At 41.9% G+C, this 21567-nt stretch overlaps 1 protein-coding gene across 1 annotated transcript; it reads left to right on the top strand.

Moving 5' to 3' along the window:
* Window positions 1-624: 624 nt before the first annotated feature.
* Window positions 625-19196, top strand: LOC119383137 (sialin-like). Its single transcript, XM_037651145.2, has 10 exons — window positions 625-907; window positions 1045-1247; window positions 2463-2696; window positions 4289-4472; window positions 4863-4996; window positions 5884-6027; window positions 6694-6826; window positions 7647-7802; window positions 9496-9581; window positions 13077-19196. Exons 1-10 carry the CDS (start codon window positions 856-858, stop codon window positions 13296-13298), a joined length of 1548 nt encoding a protein of 515 aa, XP_037507073.1. The 5' UTR covers window positions 625-855; the 3' UTR covers window positions 13299-19196.
* Window positions 19197-21567: the final 2371 nt, after the last annotated feature.

Raw genomic sequence — 21567 nt, 5'->3', positions numbered from 1 at the left:
TTATCATATGTTCTCTGCTAAGCAATCTGTCTGGTTGTATAGCTTTATCTGCAATTAGTTTGGTTGAATTCAAAAAGCACCAGTGCTATTCAACAAATGTTCATGGTAACATTGGTCACAGTATGACAGAGTGGTTATAGTTCTAGTGTGGCTTTCATGAAACACTTGAGCTCGAGAAATTTGCTAAGAAGGTATGACTCATCAGTGAATTATTATGTATGTGAGCTAGGATTAAAAGTGTTGCCCATAATGTGTCATAATACTTCAGCATCGGTGCCTCAAGTGTGCTACCACAGTGAGAGCGTTAACTATTTAAAAAAAGTTAATAGGCTGGATAATTTCGACTACAGTACTACTTTCCTGGGTCACACTCATGTGACCCAGAAAAATATGTTATCATATGGCTAATCCTTCGTTTCTACAAAGGTGAATAATAGGTCCTCGGTAGTAAGTGTAAACTATTTTAACAGTTATGGGATCCATAGACGAATATGTAGCTGCTGTTTAGCCACCGTAGTTACACGTCTCCACACGCGTTCATCACTGTTTGAAATTGGCGCTCTATCCCTTCAGCTGATTTAGCCGATTTAGCGCTGCCAGCGCCACCGACGCGTCGCGATAAAAACCACGGCTACAGTGAACGGCAGCGCCCACTGAACGTCTGCTGCAGATGTGTTTGTATGGGATTGTGGCGTTTTGAATTCGTGCGATAGCGCCAGGAGTTGTTGCAGAGACCTTAACAACCGTCCAAGGCCGCATAAATGCGCGGTTGTTCCGGGAAACACTGTTGAACAGCCCCAAGGTAAAACAGCATCGTTTCTGCGTTCTCGGGCCGTCGCTACACTACGAATCACGATGGAATCGCACGAAGACTTTCCTAACGTGGCTGTTTCCACACCACGCAAACGTGAGCACTTTAAATTCATTTCTCTGCATGACTGATTCATCTGTACTGGTTGCGTTACTGGGCTCTCTGCCTGTCCTTGTGTTGCGTTTTCGTCAGCTGATGATGCTTGAATGCGTTGCGTAACTTCGTTGTTGCAGGGCTTCAAGTACGCCATCTCATGCTGTTCATGATCTCTTTGGGAATTTTCTTGGTTTACTCCATGCGGGTGAATCTCAGTGTGACCATCATTGCCATGATCAACACCACAGCCACGCAGGGGAATCAGAGCAAAGTGTTGACTTCTGAATGCCCTCTTTCGCCTGCCAATGGCTCTTCGCTCTCCAATCAAAGTGACATTCCTGTAAATAACTCTCCCCTTTTTTTTCTCTCTCTCTCTCGCTGTCAATCTCATTCTCCCAGCATGATGTTCTCGTGCACTTGTGTTACATGTCTGTGCGTGCATGTTTCGGTTACAAAATAAGTACCAAACAGAAGCTAAGCTTCTGTGGTTAGTAACCTGTCTCTCACGCATTTTACCATAGAAGGATCGATCGCTGAATGCTAGATGAAATACTGAACTACGTACGAACGAAGCGTACGCATCAAAGTTAATTAGTTTAAATGAATCAGAACCTGTGCGTCCGCCGCTTCTGTTTGGTTGACTGTTTTTGCGCAGGAGATTTCATAACTACAACAAAGCCTAGAAAGATTATTTGTTGCATCATAAGGTAAAATCAGATCTTGGAAGTTTTCGAATCTGTAGCCCTCATCTACACAAAAATCGGAAGACATACGTACGAGAGGTGGTATAAGCATGTAATTATTTCCCATTTGCATTTACTACAGAATTGTTAGTGAGAGCCATTCATGAGAGCAAGAGCAACAATGTGAATGGTAATAGGGAAATTGACAGAAGTTAAAATGCTGCTGCAAACATTTTCTCGCAGTTGTGTGCAGAAGCATGCTTCTTGTCTATGTTTGATTACTGTGCTTAGAAATTACCACATTATCTCATACCCTGAATGTTGTCCTGTCACTATTTTTGTGTGTAGAGTGGCATCACCGGAACGCTGTGAAAGCAAATTTAAACTGGGCCAAGTATTGCAGAGGACACCCTCTCAGAAATATTGAGAGAATGAACCAGGTCAAAAGGACGAAGGATAGAGGAGAGAAGTGGCATCACAATGACTGGAACACACATGTAACGCACACAATGACCATTCAGTTCTGTGTGACCACTTCTCTTCTTTGTCCTTCAGTGCATTTGACTGGTTCATTCTTTCTGCATTATGTGCCAACTGACCCAGACTTCAACCTCGCAGAAATGTGTCGGCATGTAAAATTTTCACGTACAGTCAGGTGTCTGCGCTAATTCACAAATAAAATATCCAAACCTGGGTCCCTTTAGTAGATATAAATAAATATGAAAATGTGAGATTAAATTCACTGAGAAATTGATTCCCATCTCCATAAAAATTCCTGGTTGTACTTTTGTTTATTTTAGGTTTAGTTTACTGGGCCCCAGCATTGCTAATAAAAATAAACTTTTTTTTCATGTCACTTCTTTCTCCCTTAGATTGGGGAGTTCCTCTGGGACCAAGAAACGCAAAGCTATGTGCTCAATGCTTTCTTTTATGGGTACATTGTGACACAAATCCCTGGAGGCTGGCTCTCCGAAGTTATAGATCCGGGATGGATCTTTGTCGGCGGAATCGGCGTCACTTCTCTCCTCACGCTTGCCACAGCCCTAGTCGCAAGAGCCAGCTTTGCCGCATTCCTAGTTCTTCGAGTTCTGGAAGGAATCGCTGAGGTAACCAATAACTGCCATGTCGTGTCAGTTTTGTGACCACTTGCTGCCAGGGGAAGTTGCTTAAAGGAGTACTGACATGAATTTTAAAATTTTTCGGATTGTTGCTCTAAATGAAAGCACGGGTGTCGATAACCCTAAAAAGAGTGTCTTGGTGCCTGGGGATGCATTACATATATTTTTAATACCGCTTCTTTCAACCAGCACTTTCGGTTCGGTTTCGAGAGGGCGGCTTCGTAGTGACGTGTCAAGTCGGCCCGTGACGTCACGGGCAGACAGCAACCCACGAAATATGCACCTGCTGTCCTTTGCTGTCAGTCGAACGTGGTTCATGATGAGTGAACTGTCGTCCAGTGCCTCTGACAGCGATTTCTGTGATTTAGGCTGCATGCAGGACCCAAATTTCGCAAACCAAGTGAGCCGACTTGAAACGTCATAGGGCTCTGCATGCGGTGAAGCTGCCTTGCAGATGCTGGGAGATGAAAACTTTAAAAATCAAACTTAAATATTTATACGTGTTTCCCGGATGCGGTGTGGGGAGAGCGTTAACACTACATGCCAAGGAAACCAAAAACGTCCGTTTTGTTGCACTTCAAAATCGTGTCAGTACTCCTTTAATGAAGGCGTGCAGGCTTTGTGAAAAGTATTGAATCCATTGTGCATCTGTAAAAAGCACAGGCATCCCGTGACATTTACAGCAACCAAAAGGTCTGAAAGGTAGTGTTGAGCGTTCTCAGTATGCAGTTGTAGAGGTTATTCTTGATATGACGCTCTGGCTGAGTGGGGCACTGCTTGCACACTGTGACCTTTTTTTCTTTCCTCCATTTTTCTCGCACCACCGAAGGTTAGCTTAACGAGTTCAACCTAGCAGGCTTAATTTGTGTAATTAACAAAGAGGGTTAATTGGTACTGATGATTGCTGTGGCACGTTTACTAGTGCAGAAAACTTAACTGAAAAGATTTGGGACAGGACAGATTGAGTGCTCGCTAGCACTCTCTCCTGCCTAAAGTTTGGTTTTGTTTTTCTGCGAGTAAATAGGTCACAGTGGAGGCATGTGTATTGATGTGTTTAGTGCATGGTACGTGACTCCAGCTGGTAGAATTCATTCCTCTAATATGCCACTCCAGGTAGTCCACAAGTAATTTGAGGATACGTAGATTGAAAATGTGCTAAAAAAAAGGGGCACGGTATGTTGTGACTCGACGTAGCCTTTGACATGCTGTGGATGTCGATGATGATGGTGATTATGATTTTAAAATTACGTTTCGTCCTAGGTCTTCATCTTAACTGCATAAACCAGTTTCACCATAGCTGTCTGTGATATGATTGTTTGAAATGTTGTTGAACGTCTGTGTTACCCAGTAAAATATATATTGTTAACGAAAAAACAATTTTTTTTTTTGCGGCTGTACAAATATAGTATGAGGCTTTTCACTTGCAATGAGGCTGTGCAGTGAAAAGCTTGCTCAATGTATAAGTGGTCTTTGTACTCGTAAAGCTTTAATTCTTGTTCTCACTCCAAATTTTCGTTTTGAATTTTCTGCTTCAAGTATGTCATGTATTATGTTTCTTTGGTGGTATGAATGTCATGCAGGGAGTGACATACCCGTCCATGTATGCGTTACTTGCTCGGTGGTCACCCATCGACGAGCGAAGTACGATGGCCGGTGTGAGCAACATTGGAAGCCTTATGGGTACTGTGGTCACACTACCTCTTGCGGCTGTCCTCTGCAAGCATGGTTTTGCGGGAGGCTGGCCATCTGTCTTTTATCTCACAGGTACAGACAACTCTTTGCAGTACATGCAGCTTGCATCACATTTTTTTTTCTTCTTGTGACTCTCTGGAAGGCAGTGTAGGCTTCCCAAAGACTGATTTTGGGAGATTACGATATGTACTATAAATATCACAAGTTCCATTAATCAACTCTATGTACTCTGCATTTTTTTTTGTACAATGATGCATTTCATTTCGATCACTTGCAAGTAATTCATTGGTTGGGTTTTGAGCAAATGTTACATTGGCTCTCATTTTTCTGGTTGATGATAAACAAGTCACTTTACAAATAATGAAAGTGCCCTCAGCTTCTGGCTAATAAATGTGTCTTGGTGTCACCACATTCGAAGTTGACTCCTCACACTTGCCTTCGTGGTTTTATTTTTCTATCCAGGGCTCTTAGGTGTTGTATGGTGCATATTTTGGATCCTTCTCGCCTCTGGCAGTCCTGAAAAACACAAGTTCATTTCGGTAGAGGAAAAATACCATATAATTTCTTCTCGGGACGCCGTCTTCTCTGTGCACAAGGTGAGTGAAGTTACTGCTTATGACGCTCACATACCCACGTAATGCAACGAAGCCCGTATAAGCTTTCGCACTTCTCCCGAAAAAGCAGCAGTGATGACTGAAATTATTCTTGCTAAGAATGGGGCTCCAATTTAATTCATCCAATACCTCTCACTACGCTGTTCCTCATAATTATATCTTGGTTTCGGCACATAAAATTCCTGAATTTGATTTTTTTGCAGAATTTAATGCCAGGAGCCAGATATAAGTGCAAAAACATTGCTTGCAAGATTGACAAGTACATACTGTATCTGCGTCATTACTACTAATGAGTGTATCATTTCCATAGCATTCATGGGCGTAGCCAGAAATTCTTTTTGGGGGGGGTCACCAACCTTTATGTATGTACATGCGTGTGTTTGTATGTGTGGGTGTATATATACACATTCAAAATTGAAACGTTTCGGGGGGTTTGGCTTACTTTGTGAGCCACTTGCCGTGTGAGGGCTGGCTCTTGTAATTAGTGTGGGCAACCTCTGTGGCGTCAACTTAGGTTGACATGGTATTGCAATGCTCCTGACACCTCTGCTAAAACCCTGGCCGGCGTCCATGATGCAGATGTGTAGGAAAATTGTTCCCTGTGGTTCAGGCATGATTGATGTGTAATCTTGTGCATAGTTCTACGATTCTTCTAATACATCCATAACATTGTTACGTTGGAACAGCACAGAACTCTACTAGTGGAAGATAGTTATGCCTCATGTCCAAAGGACGTAAACTGTGACTGTGTGGCCATGCACATCTGTGGCGCGAAGTGCACCAGTGCACTTTATGTCGAGTGTGCGCGGTCCAGTGCTGGCAGTTTTTCTCATTACAACTAACGAAGTATGTTTTTCTTTTAATTACAGCCCGTGCCCTGGCTTAGCATACTGACATCGAGAGGCGTGTGGCTTTGTGCGTTCGTCAAATTTTGTGCAAGCTGGAGCTTTTACACCCTGCTCACAGAGCTTCCAAGCTACCTGTCCAATGTGTTGCACTTCGACATTCAAAAGGTATGTGCCACTAACCGTATCTTTCAGTTTTTCACATGCACCAGCCAGTAATATAACATTTATCACTGCATGCTGTCATCGAAAGTGTCTCCAGCATGATGGTTGCGCTTGGTAAACGTCATTTCAGACTTGAAATCACAGCAGAAAAGTCAGAAAAACTGGGGCACAAAGGGTTTCAGCATCCAAAATTTTAGACCTCCTTGTACGTTGGATCTACAGATTATATGTGGCTCTGCTGCAAATGCATTCACGTTGTCAGACGTGTCGTAAAAATAGGGCACCCAAAAATCGGCCGTTGGTTGTGTTGAATTGAATAGATAAATTGATTAGGCTTGCATAATTGTGAACTGCTAGAAGATGTTGAAAACAGAAAAATGCTGCAGTGCCATTTATTTTGGGGTTGTGGTGTCTCTCGTGATGCCAGGGCTCATCCACAGAAAGATATTGACATGGAGGGCACATATGGATTATGTCGACTTGCTCGTTTTTGTGTGGGTGGTTCAAATTTAGGAGCAGCAGGCCTGCAATGGCAATTTTCTGTGCTACAAAGTCGTACACGGGCACGCAGTAAAGAATAATAGACTTTTAGATGAATAAATACATCTGTCCAGCTCTACTTCTAGTGTCCCTTTAAAGTGTGTCACGTTCAACAACTTTTTATTCCAGAATGGTTTTATGAATGCCAGCATATACTTGGGCCAGGCAGTTGTCGGGATCCTCTGTGGTTATCTGGCTGACAAGCTTCGCAAGAAGGAAGTCCTCGGTGTAACTGCCATAAGAAAGACCTTTGAGTGTGCAGGTATGTTGACAGCCGTTTTTGTGCACTTGGTTTCACAATTATTGCTGCTACGTCGCATTTTAAGTCTTTCCTGTTGTAAACCAGCTTGGGTGGAGATGATTTTTACATTATCGTATAAGAAGCTTGCTATGATCTACCAGCCACAGGCAGGGCTACTGTTTGTTTATTTATTTACAGTACATCATGGGCTTCCAAAGAGGCATTGAGGGAGTGGGATAGAGCAACAAGTAGAGAGAACTAAAAACAAATTACAGGAATGTCATAGAAGTATTATAGTACAGGCCTAATTCAGTATGCAATGCAAGAGAAGTGAAATCGTAATACAGTATTAAAATGTATGTTTATTTGTTCATGAAATGGTTATGGTTGGTGATCGGCATGATGGGGCTTTGGGAAGATCATTGCAGAGTGCAATGGCACATTGTAGTCCAGCCGAATTGAAAGTTTTGAGTGCCTACCAAAAATGTGTTTAATGTTCGGGCTGTTATGTAGACATCGTAATGTGTGCAGAGGGTGTAAATTGGTAAGCGACGAGACAAGGTGTGAACATATTTGTGCAGTAGACATAAAGATAAAACAGCAATGCGTATCCATCGGCCAAAGATCAAGTCCTTGTTTAAAGTACTATATTTCCTCTAGCTTTAACACTCTGTCACTTTCTGTGAACTTTTCTTTAGCTTGCATTAAACTGAGAGAACTGTTACGGAATTCTAGTTTTACTGTAAATACAGTGCCTGCCCCCACAATTATCAAGGGAGTGTACAGCCTTCTGCCTAACTAGCGGTTTCTCTTTCAATTGTGAATCCTCCCTTCTTTGCAGGCCTTTGTGCAGTTAGTGTCGGACTCATTGGATTGACGTTTGCGCGGTGCAATTGGGTAGTGGCCTATGTGATGCTTCTGCTCTCCAACACGTGTGCCGGTGTTCTCTATGGTGGTGATGCCGTCCTGCCCATCGACCTTGCACCGGATTTTGCTGGCAAGTGACACATTGCTTTTTTCTGTGAATATTATTTAATCGTGCTGTGGAATTATCTCTCAGTTTGCTTTTGTATAAGGAACTACAGTAGACTCTCAGTAAATGGAAATCTCTTAAATAGAACTGCTGTTTAAGTGAAACAACTGCCTCTAATATGATTGGTTTCGTGCCTGGATTCTGCACCCCTGTTCGTCTCTCAGTAAATGGAACTTGTGTTAAACGGAAAATATTTTGCTGGTCCCTTCAGGTACCGTTTAATGAGAGTCTACTGTAATTTCATCCTGTGTGTATGGTTGCTATAGTGTTATCATTCTGATACAGATGTTCCTTCAATGGGAATAGCATAATCCATGTAATTAACATATATGAGCTGGCATTGGCTCTTTTTGTGGAACGTGCCCTGCTACACTATATTGTCACAACTGCATGACCATGCGTATGCGTCAGTGGTGATGACAATGAAGCAGCATAGGTGTTTTTAGTCAAGTGAAAAATTGAAGAAGACATTTGGTTTTTTGAAAACTCATAAAACATGTTTGTTTGTGCTGCTTGGCATTCTCGTCTGCCTATGTCATTGCAGCGTGAATGATGTCGAATTGTTGGCACAATTAAGGGGCTATCGAATCTCCCACAACAATAACTTTTTTTGATACTGTGCCTCGTTTGAAAGGAATTATCAGCAACCAAATGTTCCTTCTTCTACATTGTCGAGGACTGTACCATTTCTTTTCTTCACTAAAACTGCACTCGAAGCCTTGCGGGCCATGATCAGATTATCACACCATGTTTTGCATTTCCTTGCTTTTGCTGTTACCTCAGTATCGTATCATCTCCATTGCATTACGGGATCTGATTCTTCCTGCGTTGCATTGATCTGATTCTTCATTGCATTGCGTGATTGGACACAGTACGAGCTCAGCTAGTACCATTCTCTCCCACTAGATGCTGCAACTGCACCATCGTTGACGACATTCTTTTCACTCTTTCTTCTGACCGTAGGCAGTGCTTAGTAATGACGTCTGAGAAAATCTGAGTAATGTCTATAACGTTGATTGCTGGCACGTAGGCAAGGGGGGGGCCCGGGGGGCCCGGGCCCCCCCCGAAATTCGTCCGCCCTTCTATATTCCCGGGCAACTTTTGTTTTATTTTTGCCATGGAAATGCTTTCTTTCGAACAATTAGGCCTTGCCCCCCCCCCCCGAAAAAAAATCCTGGCTACGTGCCTGGTTGATTGTGCATTGGAATATGCAAGAAAAGAGGTGGGGGGGGGGTGCAGTTCAGGAAGTTGATGAAAGACAAGGCAAGTGGTCTTTCAATTAAAACTTCATGCTTGATGCAGTAGCAACTGCAACTGCAGGAACAGTATTATACAGACGTGGTCATGGCAGTATAGTCTAGTGACTAAGCAAGTCTATAGTATACTGTTCAGAAAAACTTCTTTTGCGGCTGCACATCTTGTGTGCTGATTTTGATGAATTCTTAGTGTCATTCAATAGTTGTTATAGATGCTAAAAAATAATGGTGGGTTGATGTTTATTAAACAGGTCTTACATGCATATATGCCCCATTTCTTGCATGGCTGTAAACACATTATTATGTTGCTGTCAGAGTCAAGGAACCTTGAATAGCAATAGGCATACGGAGTGAATAAAAATAGCCCATTTTTAATAGTCTTTTCTTTTTTACCTTATTAGGTGCTGTCATGGGGCTCACAAACTGCATTTCTAATACTGCCGGTATTTTTGCGCCACTTGTGGTTGGTTACCTGACAGAAAACAATGTGAGTTGCCACACATCTCCAGTAACGTTTCAGCCACTTACAGCCACATTGTACCACGTTATGTCCCTTTTTTTTTTTTTTCATGTGTGCATGTAGCAGTGCCTGTTTTTGTTGACATGAATGAGTGCTGGAAAGTGTGTATTATAAATATTTGGTGTTTTTATTAGAATTGTGACACTGTGACTCATGACTGAATGGTCATGCACCCTCTAGCAGGCTCTAGATAGTACATTGTTTACTTCATAACAACATATTATAATTGGAAAAACATTATCTCGTCTTCAATCTTGAAGCACTGGCTGCATGAGCAACCCACACTTTATCATTAAAAAAATTGTGTCTATTCTGAGCAACTTAGTTAATTCTATTTTCTGGTGACAAATGTGTCTATTCCGAGCAACTTTGTTAATTCAATTCTCTGGTGACACAATACAGTCAGACATCTATAGCGAAGTGTTTGAAATGTTCAATATACTTTATTATACAGGTAACTTCATTGTAGAGGTTGAGCAGTGGGGACAAAAGGAATCCTTCATTATACAGCTTGTTTAATCGTACAGGCATTCAAATTTACCCATGTTGTACCACTCATTAACAACCCTGTGGTTCTTCGTATTTTTCTGGCTGATATTCTTTTTCTAAAATTTTTTCAAAGGAACAGTTCGCGTGGGGTGGTGAGAGAAGTATACCGTAAAATGCCGAGCAAGCTCCCCCACCCGAGCAAGTGCCACCTTGCCTTTTTCGGGAGATCTGAAATAAGCGCCAGTGACCGAGCAAGCCCCCCCCCCCCCCCACACACACACACACCCCCTGTCCTTCCTCCCCTGCGGCACTTTTTTTTTTAAGACGAGCATCACTTGTGTAAAAAGAACCACAAGAATGAGTACACTGAATGCGTATGTTGTTTACGAAATTCCGTTGTCATGTGGCCGGTCGTATAATGGTCAAACCGGTCGCTGCTTCAATGGTTTTACAGTGACGAGAGGGAATAAAAACAATAAGTAAATAAAGCTTTTCATTAGAAATATGGTTGGGGAATTTTTATTTTTAGCGGCTCTCCCACCACCATCTTGAATTTCGGTCCGGGACCGAGCAAGCGCCCTCCCCCTCCAAATCTGGTCGGATTATCCTTCACCACAGGGGGGTCCGCTTGCTCGGCATTTTACAGTAGTAAGATATTGGAAGTAGAGATAAGAGATGTTAAAGGGACCGACAACTGATTTTTCTCGACCCATTTTTTTACGACGCGACAGAAAGCTCACCCTTCACAGTGTTTGTAGCTGCAGTAGTTAACGCCAAAAGCACATAGTTATTTTACAAGCAGTATTTTTCGATCTGAAAGGCTCTAAACACGGATGCACCTTTCCTCCAGCAATGCTGAGAATTGATAGCGATGCCGCCAGCCCTTCTGGCGATTTGTGAAAGCTATCGTTCTGCTTTCGCAGGAGTTCCTGTAACTATGCTTAACCACCTTTATTTATAGCTTTCAACTAGTTTTGCAAATAATAAGCTATTACAATGAGATGATGTGGCATTATACACTTTCCCAGTATTTGTACCGCGTTGTGTGCGCATACGTCCAAGGTTGCCTGTGCCTGTGTCATGGGTGGCTTGTCCCGGCGTCGTTACTCTCTCGATGCACGAGCCAAGCCAAGTCATCAAAAGCGTCACTACGGATATTCGCGGCCACGCCGAGTAGCAGCGCACGTCATTTCTGAGACGAAGTGTATGTAGCAACACTGTCGCTCCAAAATTCTAGCGACCTGGAAACTGTGTGCACGGTTGCATGAGCACGTTGAAAAGTTGCTCAAGACGTGCTGACGAGCATGGGATCATTCCGTCACACGACGGCAGCACCACTTTAATGCATACTGCAAACGCTGGCCTATATGTACATTTTATGGAGTAATACCTTTTATACAAAGAAACGAACAATATTTCAATACTAACAGACAAATCGTCGACCGCGTACAGCAATCAACGGTCACGTGGCCGGGTTCATCGGATCGTTCATGTTTTTGCTGCCAGAGGTAATTTTTCGCGACTTTCAGTTAAGAAAAAAAATATAAATCCACCTCTCACGAAAAAAACAGGGTTGGTTTGAGCCAATGCGATGGACAACCTTTACATCAGTAGAGTCATTTAATTTCATGTTCTGGGCAGTTGTCGGTCCCTTTAAAGATGTGAAATGTGTTGCTGTATCATTAAGGTGGTTTTGTCACCGTATTAGACATGCTAGCAAATCTCCTGCATTGTACTAGTGGGTATCTTATTCACCTAATATGAATTAAAATTCAAGAGTAGTATGTTTCATGGTAACATAGTAGATTGGTGGGTAATGCTTGGCCCCATCATGTTTCGAGGACCATTGTCAGGCATTAGGATGGACAGCTGGTCTAGTTGAAACTGTATTTCTTTGTTACAAACCTAGAGCTCAGAAAACATGGCAGGTTAAAAGGGTATCACATGCTCGTTTTGGGCTCTTGGGTTGTGTGCATAGGTCGGCAAACTCACTCATGAGTCGACTCACTCAGACTCAGATCGAGCCGAGAGTCTGAGTCTGAGTGAGTCCGGGTGAGTAATATTTTGGTGAGCTTGAGTCTCGAGTAAGTCCTGATCAGAAAAATTTTAGTGAGTCTGAGTCCGAGTGAGCCCTAAGCGCAAAATATGCTTCTTGAGTGAGTCTTAGTGAGCTCTATACTTCTTTGCCGCCCTATGCTTCTAGCTACGCAACTTCAGCATTACTATCAGCCTTATGGTGGCTCTCGTTTATACTCCGCTGACTCACACATACTTCAACGCACTAGTGTTCATACGCCAGCTCAATATTTAATAATCAGAGGCGTGAGTTACGTAGAAGAGGGGGTTGGTGAAGGTTGACCCCCCCCCCCCCGCAAACTCTTTTCCGAGAAGTTCTTCATGAAAATATCTCGTGTGAGTGACAACTTTTAATAAAACTATCCTTACTGAATTGCAACCACTGATAACTCATATTTGAAGGTTCGAGATTAAAAGGCGCCAAGTAGAGCACCAAATATGCGAGATATTGGTCTTAAAGGAGCATTAAGACCATGGACAAAAAAAGCCAATTATACTCTAACGGACTCATGAGTCGACTCACTCAGACTCGGATATACTTGTGAATCTGAGTTTGAGTGAGTCCGAGCGAGTAATATTTTGGTGAGTTTGAGTCCGAGTTAGTCCGGCTGAGAAAAATTTCAGTGAGTCTGAGTCCAAGTGAGCCCAGCTGAGGAAAATTTTGGTGAGTCTGAGTCTGAGTGAGCTCTAAGGGCAAAATATATTTCATCAGTGAGTCTGAGTGAGCTCCACATTTTTTGCCGACCTATGGTTGTGTGACACTCTTTGCCATCTCTCCTGTGGTTCTCTACAGAAAAATTGGCAGGCATGCTTTGTGTGCACGTTACATGAACTGCGTACGTCTTACTGTGTTCAATACAGTACAATGGTGGTGCTTTCTTTCTATGCAAATCGCAGGAGACCATTGAGCGATGGAATGCAGTGTTTTACATTTCCGCCGCGATGTGCACCTTGGGAGCCCTGGCGTTCCTGACGTTCGGCACGGCGGAAGTGCAACCGTGGGCCCACGCACCGGTCGCTTCTCTCGGAGACCAGGGGGCTGTGCTCATTGCGGGAGATGAACTCCTTGACGACGATCCACTAGAGAGCCCGAAGGCTACGCGATCTGATTGGCACTGACAGTATTCATCAGTGCACTCCACAGCGTGGATGAGCGCAGCGACCTGCTTCATTGGTGCTCAGAGACTTTTTTTTTCTCTCTCTCTCCAACTCTTATAAGAGAGAAAGTAGTGTTCTTGCCAATGTACTGTGATACTAACGGACACTCTTTACACACATGACACTTGGTTCCTCGAACTCCTCCTAAGGAGAGCTTTCAAAGCTTTGCTCGTTAAGCGCACAAGAGCCCAGTTTGGTTTTTAGAGCACAAAGTAATGTGTTCACTGCATTTATTAAGTCTCTTTTACTGCTGAAGTGTTCGTAGGTAGCTTGGCTATCGCACGTGTCTTCTACTTTTCTCAGAGGTTCACTCAAAAACTATTAGCTTGCCATTATTGCCACCACAGTAATGCAAGCACTTTTACGTCCTGTATTTTTATACCCAATGCATTTTCTTAGATTTGCTCGTTTATGCACTTAATGAATTTTAAATGCCTGTCAGACTAGTCATTAAGTTACAGAATACATGACCCAATGGTGTGCACTGATACAGTGAACTTTGCCAGCCACCGGTGTGGCCTTTCACTGCTGTATTTTTTTGTACCGTGGAAACGTTGTTTATATTTGCATTTTAAAATCTTGTTTAATGTACAGTTTTATTGTTGTTTTAATATAAAAATGATTTCTAGATGTATAAGGCAAATTTTGCTGGTCAACCAGTAGTCTACCATGCTCTGTATCAGTAAAAAAGGCATGAGTTACAGTGATAAACTGGCATGTCTTCATTGAATTAGTAAAACACAACGCGTGACTCATATCAGTGGGTGACAGATTGAAGCAGCTATGAAAACTATGTCTGCAATAGTGTCATCCACACATCACTCACTTTGAAACTGTGAAGCGCATGCAAAATGTTCGGACTACAGCCTGGACAGTTTTGTCTCCGGTGTTAAACAAAAAGCACCAAAATGGTGGTAACATGAAAGGATACATGGTTGCGAGTGTGTGTTCCCTGACGTATAACATGTTCCTTGATGTTCCGTAATGTGTTCCATAAACAGATCAGGCCAGCATTATTGTGAATTTTAGCAACAGTCTCATACATGACTGTGCAGAACCTCAAAGCAAGAATTTCAAGAGGCTCGAGAGGTGATTGCTCGATAAAACTGTTTCAGGTGAACCATTAGAACTGCATACTCTCACAGTGAGTTGGCTGGTAAAACACACTCTTGTCTATGGTGCGAGAAAATTTCGTGCCAGTTTTACCACTGGGACTCTCCATGAATTTTTTTCCTTTCCTCTTGACAGAAGTAGCATTTATTTTATGTACGTATGATTATATCTGCATCATGGCTGCATTGTTACTGCTTTACGAGCCTTTATTTCCACATGATGTACGGAGACTATCCAGCATGGTTGCTTGCTAGAAAGGCTGTTGTTTTGATAATCTGTGGTGCACTTGTTCAAGTGAGGGTGTTGTAAAAACAGAGCACTGGCAGTGTTGGCATGTGCTTAAAATTGTCGCAGTAGGTCCTACAAATTGAGGTGTGCTTCATTTTCAGCCTTCCTGTGCAAAGTATCCTTTTGTAAACCACATAGCATAAGCACGTCACCAGAAATGTTTTTGTTTTAGCGTACATTTCGTTAGACTTAGCAGATATCTGGCCCGCTTTGGGTAGTGTTACGCACTGGATAGCAGCAGACTCACCAGAACAAATTTTGAATGATGTTCGCTCTAGGAAATCTCTGGAGCATTTGAGAGACATTGCAGAAACATAGCGAACTTTCAATGTTTATTCTTGCTAAAATCTTTCCTTAACACTGATAGCATGGATTTTCAGCGCTTATTCTTTGATAACGTGGAAATTTTACTATAAAGCATTTCTTGAAAGGATTTACTTGCCACATTCAGTTTCTTATGACTTACTTGTCTGCATCAGATAATTCAAACCATGTAAGCATCTGCATGAATACGTTCACACATCTTGTATGTCCGTCTGTGGAATCCACCACATCCCAGTAGCAAAATAAAGGATACTTTCCTCAATTTAAAATGTCTGCTTGTGACGGTTGGTCTTATTAATTAAAATCACTTTACAAGTGATCGTTAGATGACTCAACCGTACTTAGCAGACCCTAGTGTATTTTCACTGCCATGTTAGTAGAACCTTTGCAAAAGAAAGACAATTTAAAGTGCACCAGCCTGCCTTTTGACCGTGGTGGCCATAATGGATTTTTTCAGCTTCTCACACCAATGTGTGCCTGTCCTGAAGTGGCTTCGCAAGCATTTATGCAACCGTCCTAATTGCTTTAAGTAACTGCACACAGGTCGTCTAAACGTTCCTTGAATGCTCACTAAAAAAAAAAACCCATAATGCCCTAAGAGTAGCAATAAATATATTTTAACATAAGGAAACTTTTTGAACCTTATATTAATATCACTGAAACCTGGGTCTTACGTTTTGGATTGTAAGCTCTGGTATTTTGGTTGGAGCAGTAGGGCGGGCCCAAGAGTTCGTTTAGCAGTAGTGAGTGTAAGTTACCGTCCTGTAAGTGATGTGGTTTTACTGTGGTGAGGCATATGCTGTTACATGCGCTGTTTGAAGCCCCTTCTGGAGAGAAAAAAAGAAAAAGCAAGCAAAACAAAACGAAAAGCCACTAAAATAGAACGTTGGCACTATCATGAATGGTGGAAGCCGTTACCTACCTTCCCTGCCTTCAAGCTATGGACCAGGTTACACATATCGTTGTGACATCTCGAATCAACAAGCAATAAGAACAAGTTGTTGTAAAGGGCAAGTTGGGACTGCCTACTGCTGTCAGCGGAGCTGTTACGTTGAGTAGTCATAGTGTCGCATTGTGGCAACTGGTGATAGGAACAGGCTGTCTCAGAAGCCAAATTGAAGGACGTTTACTGCTCTCGGCAAAGCAGTAAAGTTAAGTTTCTGCTTTATGGCTCTCTGTTCTGTTTGAGGCGCTTCCATCAGATGGTGAAGTAAAATTTTGTGTGTAAGCTCTGTGTTACATGTTCTGTCCACTGAGCCTATTTCATTGAAGAGTCCATAAAGTAACCTTGAAAGAATTTCTAAAACGTTGGACATGGAATGTCAGCACATCTCACAAATCTTCCGTCAATTGCAGTATTTGCATAGTTACAAAGAGCCTGAAGCTCCCTTCCTTATTTTTTTTGTGCCTTTTATGATTTTCTTTTCACGTATTTCATCCTAACTTGCCGGAAGCTGCAGCTCTGTACTGATGAGAGCAGTTCTTAGCTCATTGACAAGATATCGCATTATGCTTCCCTACCCCTTTCCACATTGCCTAATGTTTTTTTAGGTAATTGTAGGGACACTTGCTAAGTTTGGCTTGTCACCTCATCTGCCTGCTCTTCCTTTTTTTATTAATGTTCTTGTTTGCCTTCCACAATAATTTGCTTCTTTGTGAAATATAGGTGATTCTAGCTGATAGCAAGCTTTTAATTACTGATTCAATTAATATAACTGTGACATTATGTTAAGTTCGGTCAAATTGAGTCATGTAACAGAAATTGACAAGCACGAAGTTATAGATACGAAAATGGCAGAGGGCATAATAGAGCAAATACTGGTAGCCGAAATATCTATTGAAATTGGGGTAAAGAATCGGCAGCTTATGTGACGCATAGAACAGATTGCAGTAGTTTATGAGATTTCCACTGTTGAAACTATGGTTAGGGAAACAGGAGAGAATCCGATGTGAGGATCAGTCTAAGAATGGCAACTCCATATTATGGGGTATGGCCTTCATCGTACACTTCACGTGAAATAGGATGACCATAACAAAATTCCAACAAATGTTAGCTCTGAATTCATATGGGAAGCATCCTTTTTTTTTTCCAGTTGGGTTTTACATTTCCTGCAGGTTTAACAAGCTGAACAACTTCATTTTCTGTTGTCAAGAGGTATAGTAGTGTATTAACAGCAATAATGTAGGAAATGTAATATTGTGCTGGATTAGCACAGTACATTTATGAAATAGTAAATATAGACCATAGCTATCGTACACCAAAGATGGTGTTAACGTGAAAAGATGGTGTAACAGTGATACCTTGGGGGGCTCAACCATTGCTTGTTGAGAAAGATCTATTGGACTCAAACTTTAGCATAGCAGCCATCGTATGGTTAAACGATTGTACGCCAAGACAATGTACCGTGAATTTTTTTATTGTTAGTCTAATTTCGTAAGCAGAGTATTCTTTCACTTGCGTTATTTTACACTGAGCCAAATAAAAATGCTGAATTGTTATACAGGTCATTTAATAGTAAAGGAATTTGCTGTGTGTCCAGCTATGCACTTTTCCTGTGCTGTTAAAACATGGCCAAAGTATGGCCAAAGCAGTGAAAAAATGCACACAGTGATGCCATTGGTGCATTTGGCGTTTAATTTTGGGAAGGATGTTCACTTTTTTATTTCATATTTAGTAACATTTTATTTTTTTTTATATGCCGTGCATTTTCACTGAACAAATGGGAGAGTTTTAGATGAATAATTTGTTGTGATGTTGCCTAGTGATCCTGATAATCAATGTTTCCTGTTTGGTTGGCTACTATTTTTTTTAATGTTTTTGACGATATCAGAGAGGTTGGAGAGAAGTTGGTTTGGGATGTCTTTCTTGCACCACTTATTCTGCGCTATGCTTACATTCTTTCTCAAATATGTGCGAATGAACACAAAAAATGTACCAGTTATTCTGAGCGTGTCGTGGCATGTTGTGGGTCGCGGTCTTGTAGTGAAATGTCTGAATTCTGAACAACCACTGAAGGAAAGCTTCGAGTTCACTTGCATGCATTCAACCTGCTTTGTGGTCAGCTTGCATTTCGGGGGTGTTGACAGGCCTTTTGTATGCAACACTGCTTGTGCATGTGGCTCTGAATATATTTAGTTGTGCAAATATTTGACATTCGCTAATGTTTCTGCCGCATCATGTGTCAGCGCTGCAAGTTAGAGCCTTTCTTATTTCTTGTGCATCTTTTCATGTTGCTGCAGCCAAGTTTTACACTGTGTCATAAGGATAAACACTGACTTTGGCGAATGTGGGCAGAAGGTGCAAAATCTGATAACAATGATAAAATGTACTTTCTTATATGCAGGTCAGGGGTGTAGCCAGAAATACATTTGGGGGGGGGCCGGGGTTATTCACTTATGTATATTGGTGTGTGTTTGGATGTGTGCAAGCATATATACACATGCAAAATTTAAATTTTCAATGGGGGGGGGGATTCGCCCCTCCCCCCTCCCCCATTGGAAATGCAGGGTCAAGTTTGCTTCAGGAAATTGGCATTGTAGAACATGTTTTTATCTGCTGCCAGCATTTATTATTGTTGTGTGAAATTTTTGGGAAGATTCTCAGCCACACCAATGACTTCTACAATGACTCCTCAAGAGCTTCTTGCTTCTTTGAGAGAATAAATTACTGTTGATGTGAGATAGCACTGATATTTAGACTACTGGACACTCTGTAAATGTTCACATTACTTGAGACCAGTGTGACAGGAAGATCTGGAAAGATAGCATTTATTTTTGTGGAGTTGTGTTTTATGTAGCTTTGTCGCAGTGATCTGTAAATAGATCTGAAGAGCTGCTTTTTTTTTGTTAGCATTGTTGCTGCAGTGCATCTTTATTTGCTTTCACTTGCTTTTGCTCATTAACACTCTGTGATTGATTGACGGAGTGAAATGGCTTTTCATGTCGGTCTGCACATTCACGTATGCACTGTTTTTTTTTGTATGGTATTGAAACCAATTTGGACTGCAATGATGGATGAATGCATGGTGGTGTACAGCGCGAGGAACGACGAAGACCGAAAGAACAGAAGGGACACGGACGAGCGCTGACTCGCAACTGAAAAAATTTATTGAAAGAACACATGTACGTAAAAGCAGAAAACATCCCTTCAGTTCTTTCGGTCTTCGTCGTTCCTCGCGCTCTACACCACCATGCTGCCGTACCAACTAGCCCAACTTTCAATACTGTTGCACTGATGGATGAATGTTTAGGCACCTGGCATGTGCAGTTGGCAGCAGAAGATTGTGGGACATAAAAGCCTAGAATAAGTCACCCTGCTGCATTTACCATCTTCGCCAAATGCAGGCAGCCAGATCAGAGGATACAAATTGGTGAAGGAGCAGTAGCTCATAAACAGTTCACTGCAGTTCAAATAAAAAAAAATTGTTGACTAATTTTGGTTGTCCGAGCAGTGTCTTGTACTCTCGTACAACAGCGTTTACAACAGAAGTGAGTAGAAAATTGCATCTGTGAGAAAAGAACACTGCGTTTGTGTAACATAGCAATTGACATGCCACATGTTGTTTGTCAACAGTCTTGTGTTAGTGTTCTAACGTCCATAAAGCCCTCACACATTGACGAAGTTGCTGCAGTTTACTGTATAGTATCAATATCTAAGTTAAGCTTCATGTGTCCACTCTTTCTGAACTTAGAATTAATTTGTGGATTCTTCATGGTGTTCACTCAGTTTCAGGTATTCACTTGAAAAAGCTTTTCATGATGGTGAGTCAATGAACATTGGTGGACTAGATAAGTGAAATGGTGTGTGCTGTTTTTTCATGCATCTTTTTTTCCATGTTCAATAATTATAAAATCGCAAAGATCATGTTCCCAGAAAAACGCAATTTTTTGTTTCCAAGTAAAAAATTGTTCCCTGTTTTCTTTCGTAATCGCACTCAGTGGTGAGGAGGTGGCGTTACACGGCTAAACCTTGATACTATAGCAAACTTTGATATAACAAAGTTTTTCAGTTTTTGTTACCTCACATCCATCGAACGCCACATATTTTCAGCCTCAATATAACGAAGCGGGTTTATCTGAAATTTCAATTTAATGAAGTTGCCTGTTAACGATTCCACTGTCAACGGCTTCACGACAGTAATGTAGAAATAAAGTTCGCTTGGTGGTTACCACAAACTCCCACTGCTTACAGGACAAAAAAATGATGCCTGTGGCTACAGTATGCAGAATCTGGCAGAATAGAAAGGGTTTGTGTAAATGTCTGGACTCGTGTACAGGTCACTGTTTGTATTATTACGAAAAAAAAATGTACGTTTCACTGCTGTTATATGTTATGACAATATGCATGTTTGTGGTGGTTGTGGCTGATGAGTATTATGAGTAGCATTTGTAAGAGGAGCTCTTGGTGTGTGTGCACAGGTCTTTATATGTTGTTTGATTTGAGAGAGATCAGCTGATTGTCTTGTTACACTGGAATATTTTGTACATTCTGTTTTGTTTGCAGTGTAGGGAAGAAGAAGATCATATGCGGCAGTGGGCCACGACCTTAGCTGAAAGAGCCGAGCGCGAGCTGTTGGCGTTTGGACTGTGATTCTTGTGTTGGTTTTCGCCGCCCGCCTTCGGCGTCCGTGAGTCTGCTTCTCAAGTGCTACTTGTCGCCAATAAACCTCGTTCCAGAGTGGTGGAGGTGCTGGGTACTCAACCTGGAACTCCGAAACAGGAGACTGCCCGCTCCCTCAGAAATGGCCGACGAAACCACCCAGCAAGGCACGGCTTAACCTCCGATGGTCATCGTGCCCACTGCCGCATATGATCTTCTTCTTCCCTACAGTAGGAACTACTGGGATGCTTTTATTTTGTCACAGACTGCTTCTTGCAACTGGTACCCCGTTGCCAAGGTCAGCCGATGTCTCCACCTAAGATGGTTGTGATGGTTGAAGCTTGACTTGGCAAAATATCACCAACATGTGTGTGTTGGACTTTGTGACATTAACCAATATTAAACAGGATATTCCAAGCATTTGTATAGGTCTCCATGCCTCTTGCTTATATTTAAAGCTTTAAAAGGACACAAAAAAGCACTACCTAGGGTGTGATTGAGGCTTGTTTCTGTAATAAGAATACCAGCACATTTACTTAGAGCGGTTTATGTAGCAAAAAAGAAAAAGTAGAAAGAAATGGAAAATGGCTGCCAACACTGCATTCAACTTCTCACTGTGGCACCCTATTACCTCAAGCAGTTTGACTGCTTCTGTTTGGGTATATTTAATGACATACCCTACTGTTGAACAAGGTTATGTCATTCTAAGTAATGTATGTGGCTCTACACCAACCTGCTTGGTTCTTGAACCACAGTACTAAAAAAAAAAAGCTAACTAAAGACGACCTACCAAGTGCAGCACTACTGTAACAGCCCAACATAAGTGCAGGTAAATGTTTTAAAATTCATGCCACATTGCTGTTAGTGCTAAGTTCTGTAAAAGAAAATTTCAGTTTGGTTTTTTAT

Source organism: Rhipicephalus sanguineus, chromosome 2 (assembly GCF_013339695.2).
Source record: "Rhipicephalus sanguineus isolate Rsan-2018 chromosome 2, BIME_Rsan_1.4, whole genome shotgun sequence".
Taxonomy (NCBI): Eukaryota; Metazoa; Arthropoda; class Arachnida; order Ixodida; family Ixodidae; genus Rhipicephalus; species Rhipicephalus sanguineus.
The sequence above is the reverse complement of the archived record's forward strand: the minus strand, read 5'-3'. Positions and strand labels throughout refer to the sequence as shown.

Excerpts from the sequence above, each read along its gene's own strand:
- LOC119383137 (XM_037651145.2), top strand. The coding sequence starts at position 856 with ATGGAATCGCACGAAGACTTTCCTAACGTGGCTGTTTCCACACCACGC. Across the intron at positions 1,248-2,462 it reads CCAATCAAAGTGACATTCCT|ATTGGGGAGTTCCTCTGGGA; the intron begins GTAAATAACTCT and ends TTTCTCCCTTAG. Across the intron at positions 4,473-4,862 it reads ATCTGTCTTTTATCTCACAG|GGCTCTTAGGTGTTGTATGG; the intron begins GTACAGACAACT and ends TTTTCTATCCAG.